This window comes from Pieris napi, chromosome 16, assembly GCF_905475465.1.
Source record: "Pieris napi chromosome 16, ilPieNapi1.2, whole genome shotgun sequence".
NCBI lineage: Eukaryota > Metazoa > Arthropoda > Insecta > Lepidoptera > Pieridae > Pieris > Pieris napi.
This window is the reverse complement of record NC_062249.1, coordinates 6,140,293-6,164,172: the sequence shown is the minus strand read 5'-3', so window position 1 is coordinate 6,164,172 and position 23,880 is coordinate 6,140,293. Positions and strand designations below refer to the sequence as shown.

At 34.1% G+C, this 23,880-nt stretch overlaps 1 protein-coding gene across 4 annotated transcripts in view; it reads left to right on the top strand.

The window, feature by feature from the left end:
• LOC125057225 (ankyrin-3-like) overlaps window positions 1–23,880 on the top strand; it is a 115,646-nt gene that overhangs the window by 36,585 nt on the left and 55,181 nt on the right. For 3 of the 4 annotated variants that reach the window (XM_047660778.1, XM_047660776.1, XM_047660775.1), the window contains exons 2-16: window positions 7,217–7,324; window positions 10,461–10,563; window positions 10,795–10,988; window positions 11,333–11,488; window positions 12,433–12,634; window positions 14,713–14,837; window positions 16,068–16,214; window positions 17,507–17,636; window positions 18,064–18,263; window positions 18,925–19,078; window positions 19,423–19,656; window positions 20,239–20,337; window positions 20,928–21,056; window positions 22,181–22,280; window positions 22,518–22,616. In XM_047660778.1, coding sequence (XP_047516734.1) covers window positions 7,217–7,324; window positions 10,461–10,563; window positions 10,795–10,988; window positions 11,333–11,488; window positions 12,433–12,634; window positions 14,713–14,837; window positions 16,068–16,214; window positions 17,507–17,636; window positions 18,064–18,263; window positions 18,925–19,078; window positions 19,423–19,656; window positions 20,239–20,337; window positions 20,928–21,056; window positions 22,181–22,280; window positions 22,518–22,616 — 2,180 coding nt within the window. Of the gene's footprint in view, window positions 1–4,650; window positions 4,756–7,216; window positions 7,325–10,460; window positions 10,564–10,794; window positions 10,989–11,332; window positions 11,489–12,432; window positions 12,635–14,712; window positions 14,838–16,067; window positions 16,215–17,506; window positions 17,637–18,063; window positions 18,264–18,924; window positions 19,079–19,422; window positions 19,657–20,238; window positions 20,338–20,927; window positions 21,057–22,180; window positions 22,281–22,517; window positions 22,617–23,880 lie in introns of those variants that run through there. The other variant, XM_047660777.1, reaches the window with a different exon arrangement.

Below are 23,880 nucleotides of genomic sequence, written 5' to 3'. Positions count from 1 at the left end.
CAACTGATAAAACTCCCAACGATTTTGGCAGATGCCACGTTTTTAAAATTATGAAAAGCCTGGCTGAGCTAACGTCCACAACCTTGGCTCATATACTAAGATGGAATTTTAAATAAGCATATGCTAGTATTCTATTTAAATTTTTAGCGCAATGTTAAATATATTTTGTATTGGAATATGAGATCAGTGACTGATTAGATTAAAATCTTATCCATTTTTATCATGTTCGCGTGATCTTGCTATCAGTTATAGCAATAAAAATTATGCTAAATAAACTTATCGAAACGGCTTTACATAATAGTATGATGTGAGATATATTTTTTATACTCCAAACGTCCTATTGTTAGTAAATTTCTAAAAGATTTTTAAAATAAGTTATTTAAAACTTTATTAGTACAAAGTTTATTAAAATACCCTGCATACTACAACATAAGTTTAGCGCCGTCGAAAATTGCATAAGCAAAGGTGCTTGTAGAAGGTTCTGCAGCAACTCTAAAATATACGAACGAAAGATATTTGCTCCTTATTTATCATAAGGAACTTTATAAAGACAATTAATTTGATGGTAATAAAAAAATATTTTTTAAAAACTTGAATAAAAAAAATCTAATTCCATTAATCAACTTCTTGTTCGTTGAAGGTCTTAAAAATAATATGGTTAACTATTATTATTACTTTTAATTATGTCTATGATAAAGTTTTTGTATTTGCATCAAATGAAACACATTTACACTCTTTCTGTTTCTTCGTTCTACGTTTAGTTGCAAACAATTAAAAACTTTTTAATTAAATATTCGTATTGAATCAATTAATAGCATGGTCGATTATATTACTATAAGTTGTTTCAAACAAAATAAGGAAGTTTTTTTTAACTGCGTTGAAATGTTGAACAGTTTACACTTCATATTTTTCGTACCTAGCCCTGTCTAAAATGTCGACCAAGAAAGCTTTTTGTAATTCCGCAAACAGTTTTATTATTAAATTAAATCTATTCTCAATACATTGATACTCTTTCCGCTGCACAGTAGTTACCGTTTGGCAAACCTAATAATATATACTAGAGTGCAAGTGTCATCGGATCTTCGCAGGTGACAATCGATACCCATGAGACATCGCGCGGTCAGTATAGCGGTTCCCAACCTGACCGGAAGTTAATATTCATTGTATACAGAATTCTATTATACAATATTACGAAATGGCTCTGAAAAGCTCTCAATTGCTTTGTTTTCCAACACAACGCTCGCTATCTGGGTGTTTTTGTGTCTGTATTCTAAATCCTTCTTCAAAGGATTCAAGTATAAAGAAGGCACAAAACAGAAATACCTACATTGTAGGACCGTAATAAATTGAGGTAGTCCCCGTCTGTTTCGGAAGTCCATATCCAAGGATACAGGACATGATTCTACCTGATATGTACTAGATTTGCTATCGTCGCGTGTTCAATTGCTAACACCTTGAACTATGTACTTTTTACGTACGTTTGAATGTGGGCTGGATCTAATTATAGCTTTAATTGAAATCATTCATTGATCATGACTCGAATCTTACGGCAATAATACTATTGACATTTGTTAACCATTTGTACTTTGAATACATTTTAAGGTTTTGATTTAAAGAATATATATTTGTATTATCATTATTATTATTACATGAAGATGTGAGCGATTATAGGCGTTCCAATTAAAAAAATGATGTTCAATATTTTTCACTACTTTACAATTCTGTACTATGATATATATAAATACTATTTTTTTTTCTTCACATGGCGTAATGAATGCTCCAACATTTTCATTATTAAAAGTTTATCGCATCTTATTAAAGAGCTTTAAGCTATTGCGAGTAAAAAGTGTGAGAGATGTAAGTATAAAGAGAAATGTCTATCAAATAAACTATCCCTTCAAAAATAAGTCGTAGATAGTATCGTAATAACTTTCACGACCGTGACGAAGCATTCTACACGCACAGTATTCACAGTAGGGCATTTTATAATAAAAATCCTACCAAATTGTCGTGATAAACTAATACTTTAATTTTTTTAATACACATTTTCGCTGCAATAAGTGATAGCGGCTCCATTGTTCTCATGCATCTTAACAAATTGTAGCTTTTTCTTGTATCCAAATCGTGTGCATTGTGTACTGATTTTCCTGTTCTGTGGATCTATCTTGCCCTACAAAGGGAATTTTGGAGTAACGGTTTTCGATTAATTGTTCGTACAGATTTGATACTATTTAAGATGAATTGTTATTTCAACTATTTTAGACAAACCAGTGGCGCTACAACTGTATAGGTTTGAGCCTTAAATTTCTGTAACTGTTTAGTGATCATTTGCTTTTTCTACTAAACAAGTATTTGTTGAGCCTTCTGTCTAACCTAACCTGACACACGCCGTCCCCTTTTTGGACATAAGGTATTCCGGTTTCCACACAATGGTTTCCTTCACGAGCTAGTGCTAAATGCGTACATACATAGTACATTGGTGCAGATCCCGCGACTGAACCTACGACTTCCAGAGAGTCTTTCGCTAAAGCTACTAGGCCAACACTGCTCGCACCCGTATAGCATGCAATATAACGATTACTAAACAGTGTCAATATTGGTAGTAGAACAACTATGTTAGCAATTACTTTGCAGATTTAATATTTAAAAAAATATCATTATAAAAAGAACTTTGTATTTTTTATTTATTCGTTTTTATAAGTCCCGAGTTATAGTCACGCCGGCCACAATTTACGAGCAAAATCGTAAGTAATTAATTCACTAAATCTAATAGAAAACATAGAAGAGATGAAAAATATATTGCCATTAAGTGAAAGTTATCTTCTATTCAAAAAGTGATTGATCCACAAAGTGCAATAACAGATCAAGGCGTGATAAAGAAGGCACGACTGCAATAGACAACTAATTTCACTGTTATTATAGATTATCGAAATGATTGTGTTTTTTAGGTCTAGAATTTTTTGGATCATATTTCATGGGTTAGAAATTGTAAAGAATTCTAGTTTATCTGTAACAAAACAATTTAGTTGATCGACCAAAAAATACGAACAAAGTAGAATTTTGAATATGGAACGTTTGAGAATTTGTTTTTTTCTTTTGGATTTAAAAAAGAAAATTGGATTTAAATGATTTTTTTTATTGTCCTTGACGATAGAAAAAGAATCATCGATTAAAGTGATTTTCAAGGCTTTTGCAAATATCGTCACCTTTTTTGTTTTTTTATTTATGTTTCCATATGACAACAAACTGTATTATTTTAAGTAAATGTTAGTGTGAGATTAACCTGAATATGTCATGTAATGAAGCCCTATTTCCGTAATATATCTCCTTTCTAACGGTGTTTAATATCTGTACATAATGATACTCGCTTTTTGTCCGTCATACTATTAATTTCCTATAATGAGGTAGGAAACTAGACAAGAAATTTTTTAAGCGTAATCCACCGCAAATCATAAATTGCAATGTTTTTTTGCCTTGTCTCCCGTACATTTTTGTCTATTACACTCATAATTTTTTTTATAGTCAAATAGGTTACTTTGCACCACTTGATAAACTCTCAGACCTCTAATACTTTACCATTTTTCTTTTAATTCATAACCCAGTATATTTCTCTAGGAGTTTATATTGAATTATATTGCATGACACAATTGCAATAATGGCTGGTTTTTATACAGGCAAAGTGTAATCTGGAAGCTAGGATTTATTTTCTCAGTGACGAATGTTCCTTCACGGCTTAGCATACCGATGGGCACCTCTTTGATGCGAGAATAATCGGTCATCGATCACGGCTAAGGAATGCGTTTAATTCATATTACCCGAATCACAATGATACGCTAAAGGTGTGATTAACAAATAATTTCTTTTATTTTTAATTGCTTGTGGTAGCCATTAAAACTAATTACAGGAAGGTAAACAACGGCCAAACCCTAAAAAGATTGAGATTTTTGACAATTAATCATTAATAATTTACATTTAAATACTAGTAAAATATTGCTTAGCAATGTAGCAAACACATATTGGAGTTAATTATATGATTGTAATTACTTACAAGCCTGTGTCCTTTTAATGGATTAAAAGAGATGAACATGTCTGGATGCCTGAAAAACTGAACTCGTACACAACAAAAATTTTTTTTTATAGAACGGGGGTCAAACGGGCAGGAGGCTCACCTGATGTTAAGTGATACCGCCGCCCATGGACACTCTCAATGCCAGAGGGCTCGCGAGTGCGTTGCCGGCCTTTTAAGAATTGGTACGCTCTTTTCTTGAAGGACCCTAAGTCGAATTGGTTCGGAAATACTTAAATATATGTGGTAAAGAAACTTTTGCTCAATCCGATTGTTCTTATCACTGTATTTATGACTTTGAAAGTGAAACAAGTCATTACAGCAAACCCATAATGCATTTAAACAATTGTAATAAGGTTGTGGGACCTTTTTGTGTATTTGCGACTCTGGAACAATTTTCGATTATCTCAACACCTAGGATAGTTTAATTTTTTTTTATCCGCTCCCTGATGGGTTTTTCTACCATAGGGTGTAGGGGTACCTTAAAATATATTGAATACCATAGACGAAGTTTTTTCGCCTGTGTGTACATGGATTTGTATCATTTCGGGTGCAAATTCTAAGTAATGATTAGACCTCCGGCGATTACTGTAGCGGGACGGCTGCGCCGGCGCAGTGCCGCTATGTCTGTGTGGTGCGGTGCGCGCATTTTGCCGCTCGATAGGCGGGTGTACTCCATCACACTTGTGGTTTGTTGTTTTACGTATAAAAAATAGTTTGGTATAAAAATAATGTTATAAGTGTTGGTGCAGTTGTAAAAATGTATTGAAAGTGTTCGAAAGTTTTAGGTACAATTCATGTCAAGGAATTTGAGAATGTTTTGTTGAGTGTGAGAAGAGCCTGTTTCCTAGAAATAACAATAATGAAAAATAAATCAAAATGATTAAACGTAATTTCTATGATCTACCATAAATATTGTCTGACTAGTTTAAATGTGAATTACTTCTCCAATTGTAAATTGTCAATTTTTTAATAAATCTTTTGAACGAAATAAGAACTATAAATATTAAAAATAAATTAACTAGTGTTATCAGTTTAAATCTAGTTTTGTAATTCAATTATTTGGTTAGTTTTAAATTTGTTCGCGTAGAAACAGCAGGATTTTTATATTTTATTAATATAAATAAGAATAATTTCTTCTGTTACGAAATTTTTTATTTACGCATTCCTGGTCAAATAGTTAAAACCTAAGTTTCTAGTGCTAATGAAATCTAAGCTTCCACCTTTCTCCAACCTGTCAACTCTAACTAATTGGACAAGTACTATCTATCAGATAAGTGAGGATGGAATTGCTTTCGGACTTATGAATAGATTTATCTTGTTATAAATCTCATTATACTTAACGCGATATCTATGTTTAATCGAAGCTGATTTACGAAACTATAGTGAATCAACCTGTGCAGTTAATTTTGAAAAACAATAGCAGAAAAGTATTATTTCAAATATGAAATGTTGTCTTATATATTTCAACCAGCAGTCCGGCCAAGCGTTGCTAAGGCTAAGGTTTTTGTTATATTACATAGTAGCAAACTATTCAAGGGTAACGGTAGGAGAACACCAGTCATGGGGACCACCGTGCTTTTTTGGTAGTTATGCGATTAAATTGTAGCTTATGTGAAACGTTGGTACTTTCAACGCGCCATCTGTTAGAATTGTATCTATCAAATAATAAACAAATATTTTGCAATAAAATAATATTGCGGGTATAAATTGAGATGTTAGCTATCCTATCTTTTAAGTTGGATCAAACTACACACGGTGTGCAAAAGGTGATTGATATCGGTTCAGTAGTTTAGGAGTCCATAGCGGGCAAACAACGTGACACGTAATTTAGGTATATTAAGATAAAACATATACAAGCGCAAGACTGCGCCTGCCCAAGAAGATGTTCTTTTTATGTCTGAGGTAGAAATTAAAAACTCCCCCGCACCGCCAGAAGTCACTGGAACATGTAGGACTCGACCCACTCCAGGCTCAGTCAGGGGTGGGTAATACCCAGTAAAATTACCTCTAGTACTTCGCAACCAGGCCTACTTGGACCACTTCCGCATTCTACCGTGCTACCGGCTATGTGATAGATGAGATTTAACTCTTTTTGTACTAGTTGGACTGCATAAGGCATAAGGCTGAAATGTGATCTAATTTTTTTACCAAAGTATATCTAACGCTAAAACTCAATTTACCTGTAAGTTTTTCAATTAATTTAAATCAGGAAGTAACTTTTAATGTAGGCACGGTCTCTTGAGAATTTTCTTTCGTATCGCATTCACAATGCAGCGTAAAGATACGATTATACTTCGATAAAGGTTTTATAACGTAATGTAGAACAGGTAGGTTTGAGTATTTCCCGCGAATATTATTATATTAAACTTTGCTAATATAACTTAACTCTATATTATTATATTACCTAAGTATTTTTAATAAACCCTTATTCATAATTGGAGTGGCCAGTCTCTTTATGATATAACAAATAAAATACATAATATAATAATTATGTGCATTTTATTTGTTATATAAAATTTCGAATGAAGTTTTAAATGTGAACAAGACAATTTTTTCATAATGTATTTTAAGTTTAGTTTATAAAAAAGCTTCAAATTTCAAGGTTTGCATTTCTTATAAGCACAAAAGCTATCGTAACTAAATCACTTAGTTCTGTCAAGTTCGTGAGCAAAAAAGTTTTAGAACGACCGTGAAAATTCCGAACACGATCGCAGTGCGAATGAACTTCCCTTGAGTGCCACTGCGCAAATTTTAAGTTTATTTGCTAGTTTGGTTTATTTGTAATCCTTAAACATATTTATTGATAGTAACTTTGATTATTGCATCTGAGAATTGAATCTTTCTCTATAAAGATTCTCTTGCGAGTATCATCTTGACTTTATTTAGCAAGTAAAGATATTATAGCAGTAATGAAAAGATATGTTACTTGTATAGCTTCCATAGATACTAGGTAATGTTCGTAAAGCCCTTCCGGTTAAAAAGCCTAGTAGTTTGCAGTGATGAGCATGGATATGGAGAAATTATCGATTTAAATACCGAAAAGTATCCCAGTATTTATAATTTGACCGTTGGATCTTGTAAGGAGTCCTTATAAAAAATGAACAAACAGATAAAATGGCACTAACGTTTTTTTTAATTTGTCCACAGATAGATCCAAACACAGCATTTCTTCGAGCAGCAAGAGCCGGGCAGTTAGATTCAGTCATCGATTTATTGGACTCTGGCGCAGTTAATGATATTAACACATGCAATTCAGTAAGTCCTTTAAAATTATTTTATATCTAAAATCCATCTTTGCAGTTTATTCCTAAAATAAATTTATATGTGAATTTCCAGCCCCAGTAAGGCTTTGCTCCACAACCAGCCCCTGGTGCGGTTGAATGCGTTTTTCTCAGAACTCTTTTATTTATGTCTGATCGTTCGGTACAAACAAAATATTAATTTAAATACTAAATAGTTACTTAAGTAATAAATTAAAAAATATATACCATTTAACAGTGGCGTTACAACTGGCAGTTTGCCTCATATTTTTATATCTGTTTCGTGATATTGTTTTTTTTTAAATGGGAAAGTAGGTTACATCTACCTGCTGTGCCTGACGCCGACGAATTTTTGGGTCTATAGCATGCAAGGTTTTCTGAGATGTTTACCTTCACCATACGAGCGAGTGTTATTGTGCAGACATAGACCGAAAGTCTGTTTGTGCACAGCCGGTGATTCAACCTACGACCTCAGGAATGTGGTATTTTTCAAAGGCTATAAGTATTTCGTCGCCTAATGATTTGTTAAAAGACGCTTAAAATGCACTCCAAAAAGTTCGTATAGTGGCCCAAAGGTTGAAGCAATAAATTGAATTTCTATCAGTTTTATATTATGTCAGGCTTTTCCGGGTTCAAAGTACAATATTAATGCATGACGACCTAATAAGTGGGTCACCGTACCATCCCCCTGACGTCATGTTAACATTACGGAAGTATGGTTGTAATTGCTTGTTTTTCTATTGTATTTCTTAATAGTCAAGTCAATAATAATCAATAGCCTTCAATATTTACGCTTTTATATCTTTAAGCTGTATATGTATAAATATGTGTACTGCTAAATTAATTAAAAATTCTGCTGTCTGAGGTCACTGGTTCGATCCCCGGATGTGCACCAATGGACTTTCTATGTGCGCATTTAACGCTCGCTCGGGTGATAAAACATCGTGAGATTGACGGTGAATGTCAGGCACAGAAGCTGACAACCTACTTGCATATTAAAACAAATGATCATAAAATAGAGTATAGTCAAATTAAACTTCACCCATTTTTAATAACACATAGGCGGGTACATGAGTTTGAATAATACATCTGTTGACAAGCTTTGCCCTAGGGTAATTCAAGTCTCGACTTAGCATAAAGTTTTCACGAAGAGATAATACTCCGGTTCTTCTGTGTTGTCTTACCCAAAGTGTTAATAAAATGTATTTTAAAGCTATTATGTAAGTCACATTCAGAACTCGGAGCTAGACAAAAACAGCTTCAAATTATTACCCCTCTAGTATGCAGTGAGTGCTGTTACATTGGATGACCACATGATTATTAGATGAATTCAGCTGATAGAACTTCCGTAGCGTGCACTTTGGTTCCGATGTTATCGTATTGCGTTTAATGTAGTTTGAATAGATTATTATTTAAATACGTTTTTTCTTTCATATTTAAAAAAAAACATTTTTCATTCTTGCGGTGTTTTGCTTACCATCGGTTACATTTTTTTCAGTCTAATTATAAAATTCAAATGTGTCATGTTTAATATGATAAAACATTTATTATAATAGGACATTTTACACCTTGAAATAAAAAAATATATATATATTTTAGAATAAAGTGGTTATTTATAAAACTACGGTTTTCAATATAATTGCGGATAACTTTTAAATCAAAGAAATTAAATATAACATACATTTAAAAATCAAATCACAGCGTGTCTCTGAGCGAGTACATTCATTTCGGAGAAGTTCAAATCAATTGTTTTAACTCAATAACCCTTTGTTTATTAATAAAATTCTTGTCAATGAGCGTTGAGCAATACGAGCGTGATTCTTGTTATATAAATGTGTGAACTTAAAATAAAAACAAATTGTTTTTTTACTGTCTACAATATTTTATGATAAAAGATATTTAATTTAAAAGCTATAATATTTTATTATATTATAAGTTTTAAAGTAAATAGTCTAACTTCCCACTACAAACATTTATATGTAAAACATTGCCAAAAGAGAACATTGTCAAAAAGTTGATGTCAGATTGAATTTCAAGTCCAGAGCTGAGTTATTTCCGTATCTCAAAAACGTATTGGCTTTGTCAAACGAGTGTCTTTATTTTGAATCGAAAAATTCCCAACTGTTCACATAAAAATACACCTTAAAAATATCTGGTTTTGCCATATCGTTACATTGAGAACAACAATAATAACTAACTAACTGTTCATTACTTTTCTATTATACAATAGTTCTTAAAACGAATGTTATCATGTAAATATCTCATTTATAACATGGATTAGTACGACACGTCCTTGACTGAAACGTTTTCTTCCGTCCTATCGCGTTAAGCGTTAGATCCTCTTACGATCGCTTGCCGGTGTTATGCGAATCTAAAAATAACTAGCGTTTTTAAATATAAACGGAGATTAAAGGGATTTGCTGTTTTAAAAGAGTACCGAGAGTTTTTTACGCCGGCTTTTTCTCTCGGCCTACACCCTCTGTCTTCTTTGCCGATGAGTAGGGATGCCGACAAATTCAAATTTAATGACGTGGAATAAGTGATACATGTATCTTATGTTCCATAATAAACATATTTTATTTTATGTTATTTAAAGGGTTTTCGTTAATTTTCTGTATCTTTATATATATAATTCTACTGTACGTGTGTGTGTCACGGAACTCCTCTGAAACAGCTGGACCGATTTGAATGAATTTTTTGTATGCGTTTGGGTGACACCCTGGATGGTTAAGATTCACAAATCAGCCCAGCAGATGGCGGTGCAGTCGGTGATTAGTATATTTAACAAAGTATGATAGTACATCATACTTTGTTAAATATACTAATCGCTTGAAATATAATGCAGGACAACATCTGTCGGGTCCGCTAGTTACGTATTAAATTTAAAATCAAAACATATATCTTAGGGACCTAATCCAGTGGAGTGTGGTAAGAGATCTCTGATTTTTCTCTTTTCGTTTTTGTAATAAAGCTTTCAGTAGCGACATATGTATTATGAACCACAAATCGGTCGTCAGAGGTATGTTGTTATAATACGTAGCTGTGGTATTAAAGTGTTATAATTAACATCAAAGGACTTAAAACGTAATTTCATAATATGTAGAGTGTTTGATTAAATGAACAATTTTTAGAATGGATTGAACGCGCTTCACTTAGCCGCCAAAGACGGCCACATTTCAGTCGTAGAGGAGCTTTTGAAGCGCGGTGCTACTGTCGACGCGTCTACAAAGAAAGGTAAACTCATATGCACATCTCACAATATTATTTGGTGGCTTTATTCACGAAAATGTCTTCCCATGCTTAATTATGGTATGGAATTCATCAATCAGCACCTGGAAATTAGAAAGAGAATATACCGATTCTGGAAGTTTATTTAATTAAAGGAAATAAAAATAGATCATTGGATCAGAAAAATTCCCTAACTAATGATAGGCTTAACTCAACTATTTATTTAACCTATTTCAGGAAACACAGCACTACACATAGCATGTCTCGCCGGGCAGGAATCGGTTGCGCGGGCGCTGCTAGCGGCCGGCGCAAGAGCAGATGCGCAATCAGCGGCAGGATTCACGCCATTGTATATGGCTGCACAGGAAAACCACGCTGGCTGCGTGAAAATGCTGCTAGCCGCTGGGGCTAGCCAGACACTGGCAACGGAGGTAAGCCTGAATTTATATAGTAGATATTTAGGTACATTTTTCCGGATACTTTTAAAGTATCGAAAACATTTATTTGTTTTGTATAATTTTAGTAGATTTAGGCGCGTATATTTTAATGACGCTTGTTCATTATTAAAATATTTGTTTTTTATTAAAATAGTTTATTATTAAAATAGTCGTTGCCTTCCTATATAAGTTTTCTTATTGCACATAATATGTTTATGCAACGAATTGGTCAATAAATACAATATTAAACATGTTTTTTTTTAAAGAATCGATAAAATTTCACAAACATATTATTGTAATTTTTATTTTTACCCTAAAAGACTTTACTTTAATTTCAGGATGGATTCACACCATTAGCCGTGGCAATGCAACAAGGCCATGACAGAGTTGTGGCGGAATTACTAGAGTCTGACACGCGGGGTAAGGTGCGACTACCGGCACTGCACATCGCCGCTAAGAAGAATGACGTGAAAGCTGCTACGCTTTTATTAGAGGTACCTATGGGGTTTTACTGGTATTAGATTTAATAACCACCGTAATTAATTCATATATATGAATAGAATAATTTACTTACAAATTACACTTTCTGCTTATTTATTTCGTAATCCTACGGCTAACATTATTTATAACAATAAAACAATTATACAATAAATAATGGAATACATAATATTATGTAGATACAAAAAAATTTTTTTTTTTTTGATTGGACAATTCACACCAATTGACCTAGTCCCATGCTAAGCTGGTAAAGATTGTGTTATGGGTACTAGTCAACGGATATACATACATATTATACATAGATAGACCTAACACATATAAATATCATCACATCGATGTTTGTCTCATCCGGGGATCGAACCCGGGACCCATGGATTCGCAGTCAGGGGTACTAACCACTAGACCAATGAGCCGTATTTATACCGTTACATTTAACTAAGTAATACCTAATTCGACTGTGTTGTGTGATGTGTGTATATGGGGGGTGCTCATGATGTAGGTTATTGAGCGCTATGGATATTCTTAAAACTATATTATTATTATAACCAGGTTGGTCGCATAATGACTTCCAACTCCGAAGTTCCAGACAGGTCATCTTATAGTCTGAGATAGAGAACTACGATCTTCTCATCAGTTACTTTGTCTCTTTTGGTCGTCAAATTCTGGAATACCCTCTCTTCTACACCATTTTTTATATGAAAAATACACTAGATCACATACTCACGCAGTCATAACATAGGTTCTAAATTCTTTTACAGTAGAAAATATCAAAATAGTTTTACTATCGAATTCCTTCACATCATAGTAGGCCTCTGAACTTATTAATAATATTTATTTATAGAAACCTTCCACTATACGTCTAAATTCATCATTATAAACCATGTTTTGATGGTTTACATTCTTGGTATTTAAAGTTCATAAAAAAAACCGTAAATTTCAGAACGAACACAATCCCGACGCTTGCTCGAAATCTGGCTTCACTCCACTCCACATAGCTGCGCACTATGGGAACGTGGGAGTGGCCAAGGCTCTATTGGTGGCTGGGGCGGACTCGGGCAGAGCGGCTAAACATAACATCACACCACTTCATGTGGCCAGCAAGTGGGGCCAGCTGGCTATGGTCGATTTGCTTGTTGAGAATGGTGAGTTAATCGAAAATCAACAACATCAATGGCGCTACAACTATTTTAGGTCTGGGCCTCAGATTTCTGTATCTGTTTCATGATCATTTGGCATGTAGGTGATCAGCCTTCTATGCCACACGCCGTCGATATTTGGATCTAAGGCATGCCGGTTTCCTCACGATGTTTTCCTTCACCGTTCGAGCGAATGTTAAATGCGTACATAGACAGAAAGTCCATTGGTGCACAGCCGGGGATCGAACCTACGACCTCAGGGGTGAGAATCGCACGCTAAAGTCACTAGGCCTACTCAAATTGAAAAAACGGAATTGAAAATAATAAGTTATAACAATTCTACAATACCATTTAAAAATATTCAGAACGTTAATATTATATAAAGTTAATATATTAGGTTGGGGAAAAAGTCTTTTCGCATTATAGTATGTATGAACTTGTAATAAAATCTCTTTGGCTATACTATATGTATCTGGCTGGTTTTGTTATCAAGGAAAGTTGAGATTTTAAAGAAGGTAATTCCAAAATCAAATTAGGATAATGACTGTTTTTTATTTATTTTTCGTATCGTCAAGATGAGTGAATCGAATGAAGAAATTCGATACATTTTAAAATTTTACTACAAAAAAGGTCAAAATGCAACACTAGCCGCGAAATTTTTTTGCGATCTTTGCGACCTAGTGCAGTGTCTGTGAGAGTAGCACAAATTTGGTTTAAGCGTTTTCAATCCGGAAATTTTGATGTCAAAGATCCAAGTCGCTCTGGTCGCCCTATGACAGATAAAATGGATGCAATTTTTGAAAAAGTGGAGCAACATCGGCATATCAGTAGTTACGACGTAGCTGAAGAACGGGGAATTGACCACAAAACAGTTTTGGCGCATTTGAAAAAAACTGGGTACACAAAAAAGCTCAATACTTGGGTACCTCACGAGCTCACTGTAAGAAACCTAATGAACTGTGTACTCATTTTTGATTCTTTATTACGACTTAATGAAACCGAACCATTTTTGAAGAAGCTGATAACTGATGATGAAAAGTGAATCACGTACGACAAGAACGTGCGAAAAAGGTCGTGGTCAAAGGCCGGTCAGGCTTCACAGACTGTGGCGAAACCCGGGAAAACTCGCAACAAGGTGATGCTGTGTGTGTGGTGGGATTCGAAGGGCATTATTCATTATGAGCTGTTACCACCAGGCAAGACCATCGATTCTGAACTCTACTGCTAACAACTGATGAGATTAAAGCAAGAAATTGAGAGAAAGCGGCCGGAATTAATCACCAGAAGGGGTGTGGTTTTTCATCATGATAAAGCTAGACCTCACACATCTTTGGCCACTCAGCAAAAACTAAGAGAGCTTGGCTGGGAGGTGATAATGCATCCGACGTATAGTCCTGACCTTGCACCTTCAGATTTCCACCTGTTTCGGTCTCTTCAGAATTATTTCGGCAGTGTCAGGTTATCATCACGAGAGGACTGCCAAAACCAATTATCGCGGTATTTTGATCAGAAGCCCCAAAATTTCTATAGCAATGGGATCATGTCCCTACCTAAATAATGGCAAAAAGTTATCGAACAAAATGGTACCTACATACTTTAGTTAAATGTAAATAAACTATATTAAAAAATGTTTTGAATTTTCTTAAAAAATGCGAAGAAACTTTTTCCCCAACCTATTATTTCAAATATCCGTACTAAAAAGTATAACTTTTTTGGGATTAGAATTAAAATTATTATTAATAATTTTTAATAAAATATTTAAATTTACTATCGTAACAGTTGAACTTATCTTACAGTGTCATTAACGTTTATTTAAATAGATTTTATGAAATAAAATTATCTATATTTGAATAAATAAATATGCTATTATACATTTTGTGGTTAAGTCTCCTGGGAAGTCAAATTTCGTATGAAAATCTCTCATGCTACTGTAGACGATAAGCGCCCAAACCATACCTCATAAAACAATACTTTTATGGATTGTAAAATGCACCGTAATACCCAGTAATAAAGCGCTATTTCAATTGACATATTAAATCAGTAATTTCATGGGTGATAAATTTCTGAGTATTTTTTTCTTATAGGTGCAAACATAGCAGCAGTGACTCGTGATGGACTGACGCCGTTACACTGTGCGGCACGGTCAGGTCACAGTAATGTGGTATCCAGGTTGCTACAACATGGTGCCCCTATCACCAGTAAGACTAAAGTAAGTGGGGCTAATTACAAATTGAACGTCTTAATCTAATTTGTAACACTATGTCGTCGACGACCAGTCACTTTCCGTGCGGCTTGATCCCTTGGCGTTGCGTAGAGATGTGGGATCTCTCTGCATCTTCTACCGCATTTACCATGGAGAGTGTTCGGAGGAGTTGTTCGGTCTAATACCTGCAGCTGAGGATCATCATCGGACGTCAAGGCAAAATACAAAATACCATCCGTATCACCTCGACGTCCGTCGTTCCACAACAGAGCGTTTTCTAAGGCAGTTTTTGCCGCGCACCACCACTATGTGGCCAGCTGCCCCCAGAAGTATTTCCGAACCAATTCGACTTAGGGTCCTTCAAGAAAAGAGCGTACCAATTTTTCGCACTTGCGAGCCTTCTGGCATTGTGAGTGTCCATGGGCGGCGGTATCATTTAACATCAGGTGAGCCTCCTGCCCGTTTGCCTCCTATTACATAAAAAAAAAATGACGTCAATACTCAGACTATCTATCAAAACATAGACTGGAAAAGTCATAGCTTAGAAAGGTGTCCTAATTTTTATATTAATCGACTGTTAAAAACCCGAAGGAGGTAATCTATTCGACGTGTAATTTGATATAAGTGTTTTGAATACTGGTTGTCTGAAAATTCTTAACGAAAAAGTTACGGATGATTTATTTACAATTAAATAATAATTCTACACTCCATATGAGAGAAAGAAGTTCACTTTTCTTTAACTATTCGGATTCGTTAATATTTCATTAAAATATTTGATTTAAAAAAAAGTTGTTTAAATTTAGGAATGGGTTTAATTAATTTATAGTGTTCATTTTTGTGCGTTAAATATACATCAAACATACATCTTTTAAAACTCTTCTGTATAATCATTTCTTAACCTTATCCTATCCTCATCAATCGTGACTTGTATAATTCTTATGATTCCTTTTACATCACTATGTGCTGTTCATGTATTTGTAAGATTAGCTTTTAAGTTTTTAGTCTGTTATTAATTTTTTTTTTGTATTACTTTAGATTAAGGATTCTGCACTTCTCGCACGCATCATGTTTCTTTTTTTTTAAGTTTTTCTCTAGGGTTGCCTGGAAGAGATCGCTTATTAGCGATAAGGCCGCCCGTTGCATCCCTTATAATTTTTATGTATTGTGTTTCTTCTATTTGCAACGAAGTGTAAATAAATAAAATAAATAAATAATTATGTCGAATATCCCTTCTAGAATGGTCTAACCCCCCTCCATATGTCGGTACAAGGCGAACACGTGGAGACGGCAAAAGTCCTACTTTCGGAAGGCGCACCTATAGATGACGTCACGGTTGATTACCTCACGGCTCTACACGTAGCCGCACATTGCGGACATGTCAAGGTAACGAAATTTTGTCCCCTTAAAACTACTATTCTTTCCATAGTTCCCTAATCCTACATCTTTTATTTTACACCTAATATGTACTTAAGTAAGATCTTGATGGAGATTCATGCTGGATTCTATCACTCATTTTCGTTTGGAATAGGAGGAAATTGGAAGTTTATATTTTTGCACCTTTATGACGCTATATTATAGTGTAAGAGAAGATATAAAATTATGCGGCGAAAATATTATCTAAATTTGACAACTCGACCATGTTGTTCCGTGGTGCCGGGGTTTCCCCCCCAATTCAGGGGGAATTATGATGTCCAGGAGGACTGCAGGGGGTACTTTATTCAATTTTTAAAATGCACGACTCTACAATTTATATTAAGCCTCGAACCCGACCAACAAACTAATCCACATATAAACTCTATGTGTCTGGCTATAACTGAAATATCAAAATACTCTATGCTCAATGCTTAAATAATACAGATATAATAAGTGACACCTATTTAATACTACTTGAATGTTACTATTATTGAATTATTATACTACATAATATAATATTTGAGAAAATTATTATTTATCAAATTCAAATTTTCAAATTCAAAAATCATTTATTCACGTAGGTAACACAATGTACACTTGTGATTCGTCATTAAAGAAATACATATTAATGCTTCTAATTTTACATTTACTGTCAGTTCTCAAATCAAGGGCGTATAACGGAAGAGAAGAACTGGCAATAAACTCTCCGCCACTCTTTTTAATCGCCATGTTTTTTTTTTTTTACACAACGTTTGTAAGGAGCTGCAACCATTACACCATGTTCCACATGACATCTTAAGTAATTAATAATAATAACATAAATTAAAAACAAAGACTTGTCCCCTATCAGCAGGAGGCATGGTGAAATAGGAGCACGCACTTACATTCTCGTGGGAATCACATGGGTATATCAATGGGTATCACCACTCATACTCGAGAACGAAGATTTTAATTTCTTGTAAACCTCTGATGGGTAGACAGTTGAAGAGAATTATGTTGCCATCATTTTGCTATACGCTGAAAGCGCCGTGTCTACGGGACTTCTTTGGCTGCACAGACTCTATAAGTATCAATACATTTCTTGAGGACATAATTTATGTAAATGGGAACCTAGGTATTAAGAAAATAATGTTGACAAATATTCGAAATTGATTTATTTATTTTAATTACTTTTATATAGCACAAATTCAACAAGTAAAGATAATGATAAATGAAAACTTAATATAATTAAAAATACTAATTATAACATTACAAACTTACAGGTTGCCAAACTTCTGCTAGATAGAAATGCAGACGCAAACGCACGCGCACTCAACGGATTCACGCCTCTACATATCGCCTGCAAGAAAAACAGGCTCAAAGTTGTTGAACTGTTGCTCAAATATGGTGCTAGTAAGTGTATTAAAATGTTCTATCTCTGTCTCTTTCAATCGAATTGTGTTTACGCTGTGTTGAAAAGAGAACTACCCATAGTAATATTTTAGTGGAATATGTGTATATTAGCTGTTGGGCTCATTTTTTGATAGTCTATTGGAACTGCAAACCATAATTTGCCTTAAAAGTTCCTTTGAGTGATTTGCATGAGTGATAGAGGAATTCGCATTTTATTGTATATAACAATAATTTTAATTTATCTACACTAATATTATAAAGAGAAAAGATTTAAGATACAATACTAGATCAATACTAGATTGTCTGTGTTCGTCCTAGTGAATCTTTGGTTGTAACTTCAATAACAAAACTTCATTCAACCAACTTAAATTTACTTTTCTTCAGTCTAGTAAATAAAAAAAAACTACATATAGTCTTCTAATTTCAGGTAAATCAGCAACAACTGAGTCAGGTCTGACTCCACTCCACGTGGCTTCATTCATGGGTTGCATGAATATTGCGTTGGTGCTGGTTGGCGCTGGTGCTGATGCAGATGCTGCTACCGCGAGAGGAGAGACCCCACTGCATCTCGCTGCTAGAGCGCACCAGACGGATTTAGTTAGAGTGCTGTTGAGGAATAATGCTAAGGTTGGTTGTCCTGGTTTCTAAGGTTGAATGAATAATGGTGGTGTTTGTCTATTATACCTATTAAATATGTTTAAATTTCTATACCTATAGGGTAATATATTATGAGATAACAAATTATATACATATTTGAATTATACAGGAAGAGGCAGACATAGGTAGGACAATCAAGAGATTCTTTAATAATTAAATCGCATTTAAGACAAAAAAAAACGATATTTCCTTCTTACTTATTTATCACTATATATCATACATATATGTATCTGTATTTTTTAAATTTTGCTTCCAATTACGAAAATCCTATCAAAATTACGATCACATCACCTAGTGTGTTACCTATAGGGTAATGTTTTTTGAAACAACAAAAGCATATATTTGAATTACACAGGAAGAGACAGACATATAGTAGAGCAATCAAGAGTTTGTTATATAAAATTAAACCGCATTTTTTTTACGAAAAAAAAAACAGTATTCCCTTTTTACTTAAAATTAACACTTTGTATTTAAATCAGTGTTTTTTTTTAATTTTGCTTCCAATTACGAAAATGCTATCGAAATTACGATCACCTAGTGTGTTACGGAATGGTCATAATAAATTATATTGATATTATACACATACATTTTGACAATTTTAACATTTAAAAAATTCTTTGATTCGCTACAGGTTGAAGCCCGTGCCCGCGAGGAACAAACACCACTTCACGTTGCGGCCAGACTGGGACACGCGGACATAGCAGCGCTGTTATTGCAGCACGGGGCTGATGTTGCTGCAACCACTAAGGACAAATACACACCGTTACACATTGCTGCTAAAGAGGGTGAGATAATAATTATTAATCGCGTCAGTGGTAATTAACTTCGGGTGATATAATTACATTATTGTCAGATTTAGTATTAGAAATGAGTTTACTATACGAACCAGCCTCCGTTATTCAGGACCCAAAAATAGTCTAAGTCAGTTTTAACGAAAGGGAATATAGGGTCTATAAAACGTAAATATTGTATTTGTTCTCAAATAATTTCAAAATAAACTTTGACAAATCAATCCATTTTTTTTTCAAAATAAGGATATGTGTTGTCTTTAAGTTAACACTGATTGGACTTGATATTGAAAAAATAAAAATTACCTAAAGCATATTAAAATACTAAAACAAAATAATAGGTAAAGAAGAAGTAGCAGCTATCCTAATTGACAACCAAGCGCCAATAGAAGCAGAGACACGAAAAGGTTTTACTCCGCTCCATCTAGCGGCGAAATATGGAGACATCGGTGTTGCCAGGTTGCTACTCGCTAGGGGTGCACAACCGGACGCTCCCGGGAAAAGCCATATTACACCTTTACATATGGCAACATACTATGGGCATCCCGATATAGCATTGTTACTTTTGGACAAAGGTTTGTTTTATTTTAATCAGTCTTAATTTGATGTAAATATGCTAATACGTACTCAGTCATCCATTGAGTTAATGATTCATTAATTATTATAATTAACAAAATCGAAATACAATTTTTCACATAGTCCTTCTATAAAAAAATTGAACTAGTTCATGTTCAGGTTTAAATGTATTATTTTCTCACTATCCGACTTATAATAAAAAAAAATCCACATTCCTAACCATATCAGCGTTAAATGATTTTTTTAAACCACTTATTTAAGTGCAAGTGTAGCTTTAGTACGAAATTGAATCCTAGAACAATATAAGTGATTCTAAAGTATCAGAAATTTTAAGCTTCGGATTGGTTTTCTAAAAATTTTATTGTTCTAAAAAGTCTACTTCAAAATGTTTGATACAGTATGAATAAATTATAATTATTATTTACACTCTTTACTTATACGCAAATATACGAATGTTTTGGTAACAATACCAACTGGTACAATCGTTATTTCTCCATTCAATTTCCAGATGCTATAGTATTCATTGCTAGATCCCATTTGCCACATTTAGCCCCACTCTTTCTAGTCCCATTTGTGAACAGGTGCCTCCCCCCACTCGCTAGCTAAGAACGGCCACTCTGCCCTCCACATCGCGTGTAGGCACAACCATCCAGACATCGCATTTGCGCTCCTCGAACATGGTACGTATTGCAATAGTGTTTAGTGTCAGTTTTCTGTACACATTTCACCTTTTGTAATCACAATTCACATGTTTTCTGTAGTGCATACAAAAAGACATTTAGTGAACTTCTATACACAACCTACCTAACATGTTTTGTTAGAAAAGCAGCGTTTAAAGCTGAAAATGTTATCCAGTTATTTTAAAAACTATACATGTAGTTTAATAAACTATATTATGATTATAACGCACCCAAGTTCGTATTTTAAGGCATACGTACGTGTTTGCCTATAACTTATTCCAAATATTTCAAAAAAACTTTACTGGGATAAAAACTAATTTATTACTTTATTTGCTATCGTAGTCAGCGAGACGCTGCCACAAGTTGACAGATTATTTGATATTATTAGTTTTTTTAAATTTTGCCATTAACGCCATCTATTGCCACGAAGTTGGTATTTGCAAAACTCCACGATATTTTAAATATTAATGTTCCCGCGCTTTTATGTAGGATTTCAATTTATTTACACTGAATTCCAGAAGCTGAAAAGTTATATATTATGCTTAAAAGATAAAGTAATACATTATTATTTCTAATTCTATGATATATAGATGCAGACCCAAGTGTAAAGTCGAAGGCTGGTTTCACACCACTTCATATGGCTGCGCAGGAGGGCCATGACGATTGTGTAGAAATGCTTATTGAGAGAGGCGCTGATGTCAACGTACCAGCTAGTAATGGTAAGTTCTTTAAAACTAGAACACATAATAATCAGTGTATCGTCACGGTAAAATATTTATCTATATTGTTGATAAATATTTTTAAAACTTTCATCCATTTTGCTATATATATGTAGACTCAGGAGGGCCTTCATTATAACTCATCTGGTGTGATGTATGTGGATAGGTAGGTAGGCAGGTGTGCGGGAGCAGAAATATCACAAGTCCTTGTTACAATAACAGTTGTTTAATCAGCACAGGGTTTAATAATCGAAATACACAGTCAAATGAGCAATGTACAGTCTAAGCAACACTACATCAACTTAATTATAACACCAGATTAAACTATCACTCTGATGCAAAGCGATTCGTCACAAGCGTGGTGTGCGAGCGCCGTCTCGAACAACAGCGTACCAAGATGGCCGCTCTCACAACCATCGACAATGACGCTTCGCTAGGCTGACTTTGACAGCTAAAAGTCAACCTGATGTCTGACGTCGACAGATGCGCCGTCATATATATATTTATATTTTATACAGTTTTGGTATGAGCCTGCAGTGGTTGCTATTTGTATGTAGCTCACTGGCTTGAAGAGTTACCGTCTGCGAAGCGCATATCCGACCCTTGTAATCTTCAGACAAATGAATAAGCATTGATAATAATAATAACACTTTATTGAAATCACAATAACACAAAACAGGAGAAAACAATTAAATAAATGAAAGCAAAGGATGCAAATGTGGGGTATTACTTCTAAAAGCAGTTATTTCCAGACAATACCGTATTTTAATGCAGTATGCTTTTTACCGAAGAATGTTCGGTGCTGGTTTTCAGATTTTATTAATTTACTATTTATGGCACTATATAAAAACAATTTATAAAATATAAAAAAATATTAAATCATTACATAGTGCAACGGGCGGCGTTATTGCTATAAAGCGATCACTCCCAGGCAACCCTAATAACAGCAAACAGAATTGTGAGGAAGAGCAAAAGTGCGAAACTTATAATTTAAAACAAGACGAATAATAATAATGATTAATCACTTAAAAGTATTATAACCGATACTCTTATCAAAAAATAGAAACAAAAAAAGCAAATATAAAAAAAATGTTTTACATTTCCTAATCAATCATTGTCATCAGGTCTTACTCCAGTACATTTAGCAGCATCCGAAGGCAGGACGGCTGTACTCAAGTCACTGCTGGCAGCTGGAGGGCGCTGTGCTGCAAGAACACGAGATGGGTAGGTTTTTATAGGTTTTGCCTTTATCCATAAGTTTTCTGATATTTCCGTTTGCTACTTTTTTCAACTTCTTGCAAAGATATATATAACTACATTACTGTAGTTAGTAAGTTTAATAAGTTTTTAATTCTTCTTATCGAAATTGTACGCACGTATGTATAGATTTATTATATTTCTTTATTATAAATAATAAATAATTAGATAATTACCCATTTTAATTTAAATGTATGTGTTCAGATATACGCCTTTACATGCGGCTGCGCACCACGGACACCACGCCGCTGCTAAGACTCTTCTTGAAGGCGGTGCTGATGTCACTGCCACGGCTGCTCACGGGTAACGATTTAGTTATATTTGTTCATATGAAAAGACAATTTACAAAATCCATATTAACTCAAGAATACCTATATTTGTTACATTGTTAGTGATAGCTATTGTTTCATGTTTAAATAAAACTATTAAACGAATTTATTACATTTGCCCTCGTATTATTTCCAGGAAACATTTATTTAGTTCAATAAAAATAACTATATATTTAATAACTATCTATATATATAATAATAAAAAATAGAGGTTGATTGTAGAGGGGTGATAATTGGGTAGTTGTATGTATTTTTGTCTGACCGCCGCGTGCGTCACAGTCACGTCGTACTCCGCTATAATAAATCATTAAAAATACAACAAACGAATATTCGCGAATTCGGAGTACAAAAAACTATAAAGTAGTGCTTATAGTATCAGTGCAAGTGATTGTGAAGGATTTATTAGACTAATTTCCGATATAAATCTAGTAACACATACAAACATTTCAAAAGTGTAGCAAATGTTTAAAACTTGTAAATAGCATTAAAACGATTAAATAGTGCAATCCTGAAGAAAACTTTCAATAGTTCAAATATCGGATCGGTAATAAAGTGATAAATTGACTGTCTAAAAGAACAAAAATTCGTTATCGTTTTAAAGTGAAAGTGCCGTCAACAAGTGATTCATTATTCGAACAAAGAAGACAATGACTCATACCGGATCGATCTAACGAAACGGAGAATACGTACAGAGTATTCGCGAGTTACGACATGTGCACAGTTGCGCACTGAACAGAACGCTGCCCGAAAAAAGGAAAGAAATAAAAAGTAAAAAACAAATTTGATAGACAATCTTCACATTAACATTACACCCTTATCAAAAACAAGTGTGACTGTGTGGCACTAAAACCTAATCATCGCGTTATCCTCTGGCTTTTCACAGAGGACTGTAGGAAAAAAATAAAATTGGCAAAACACATAGTTAATTGCGCTTTATTATACACAAAATTCGTCCGGCTGTCTAGACGTAAATACATAGTGTAACGAAGCTCCGTATTTCTACGAATAAACTGTGAATATACTGTGAACTCCGGTGTAAAAACATTTAAATTTCATACATATTGTGATAAACTATACTGCAACTAAAACATCCAAGTGCAAACTGTGTTATCAAGATAATTATTCAGTGGTTAAAAAGTGGAAAAAACTTTTGAGGTTACCTGCCAAACAAACCGAGTATAGACTATAGACACAATTTCAACAAAACTAAGGCGGGTCAGTACTACCAACATAATAGT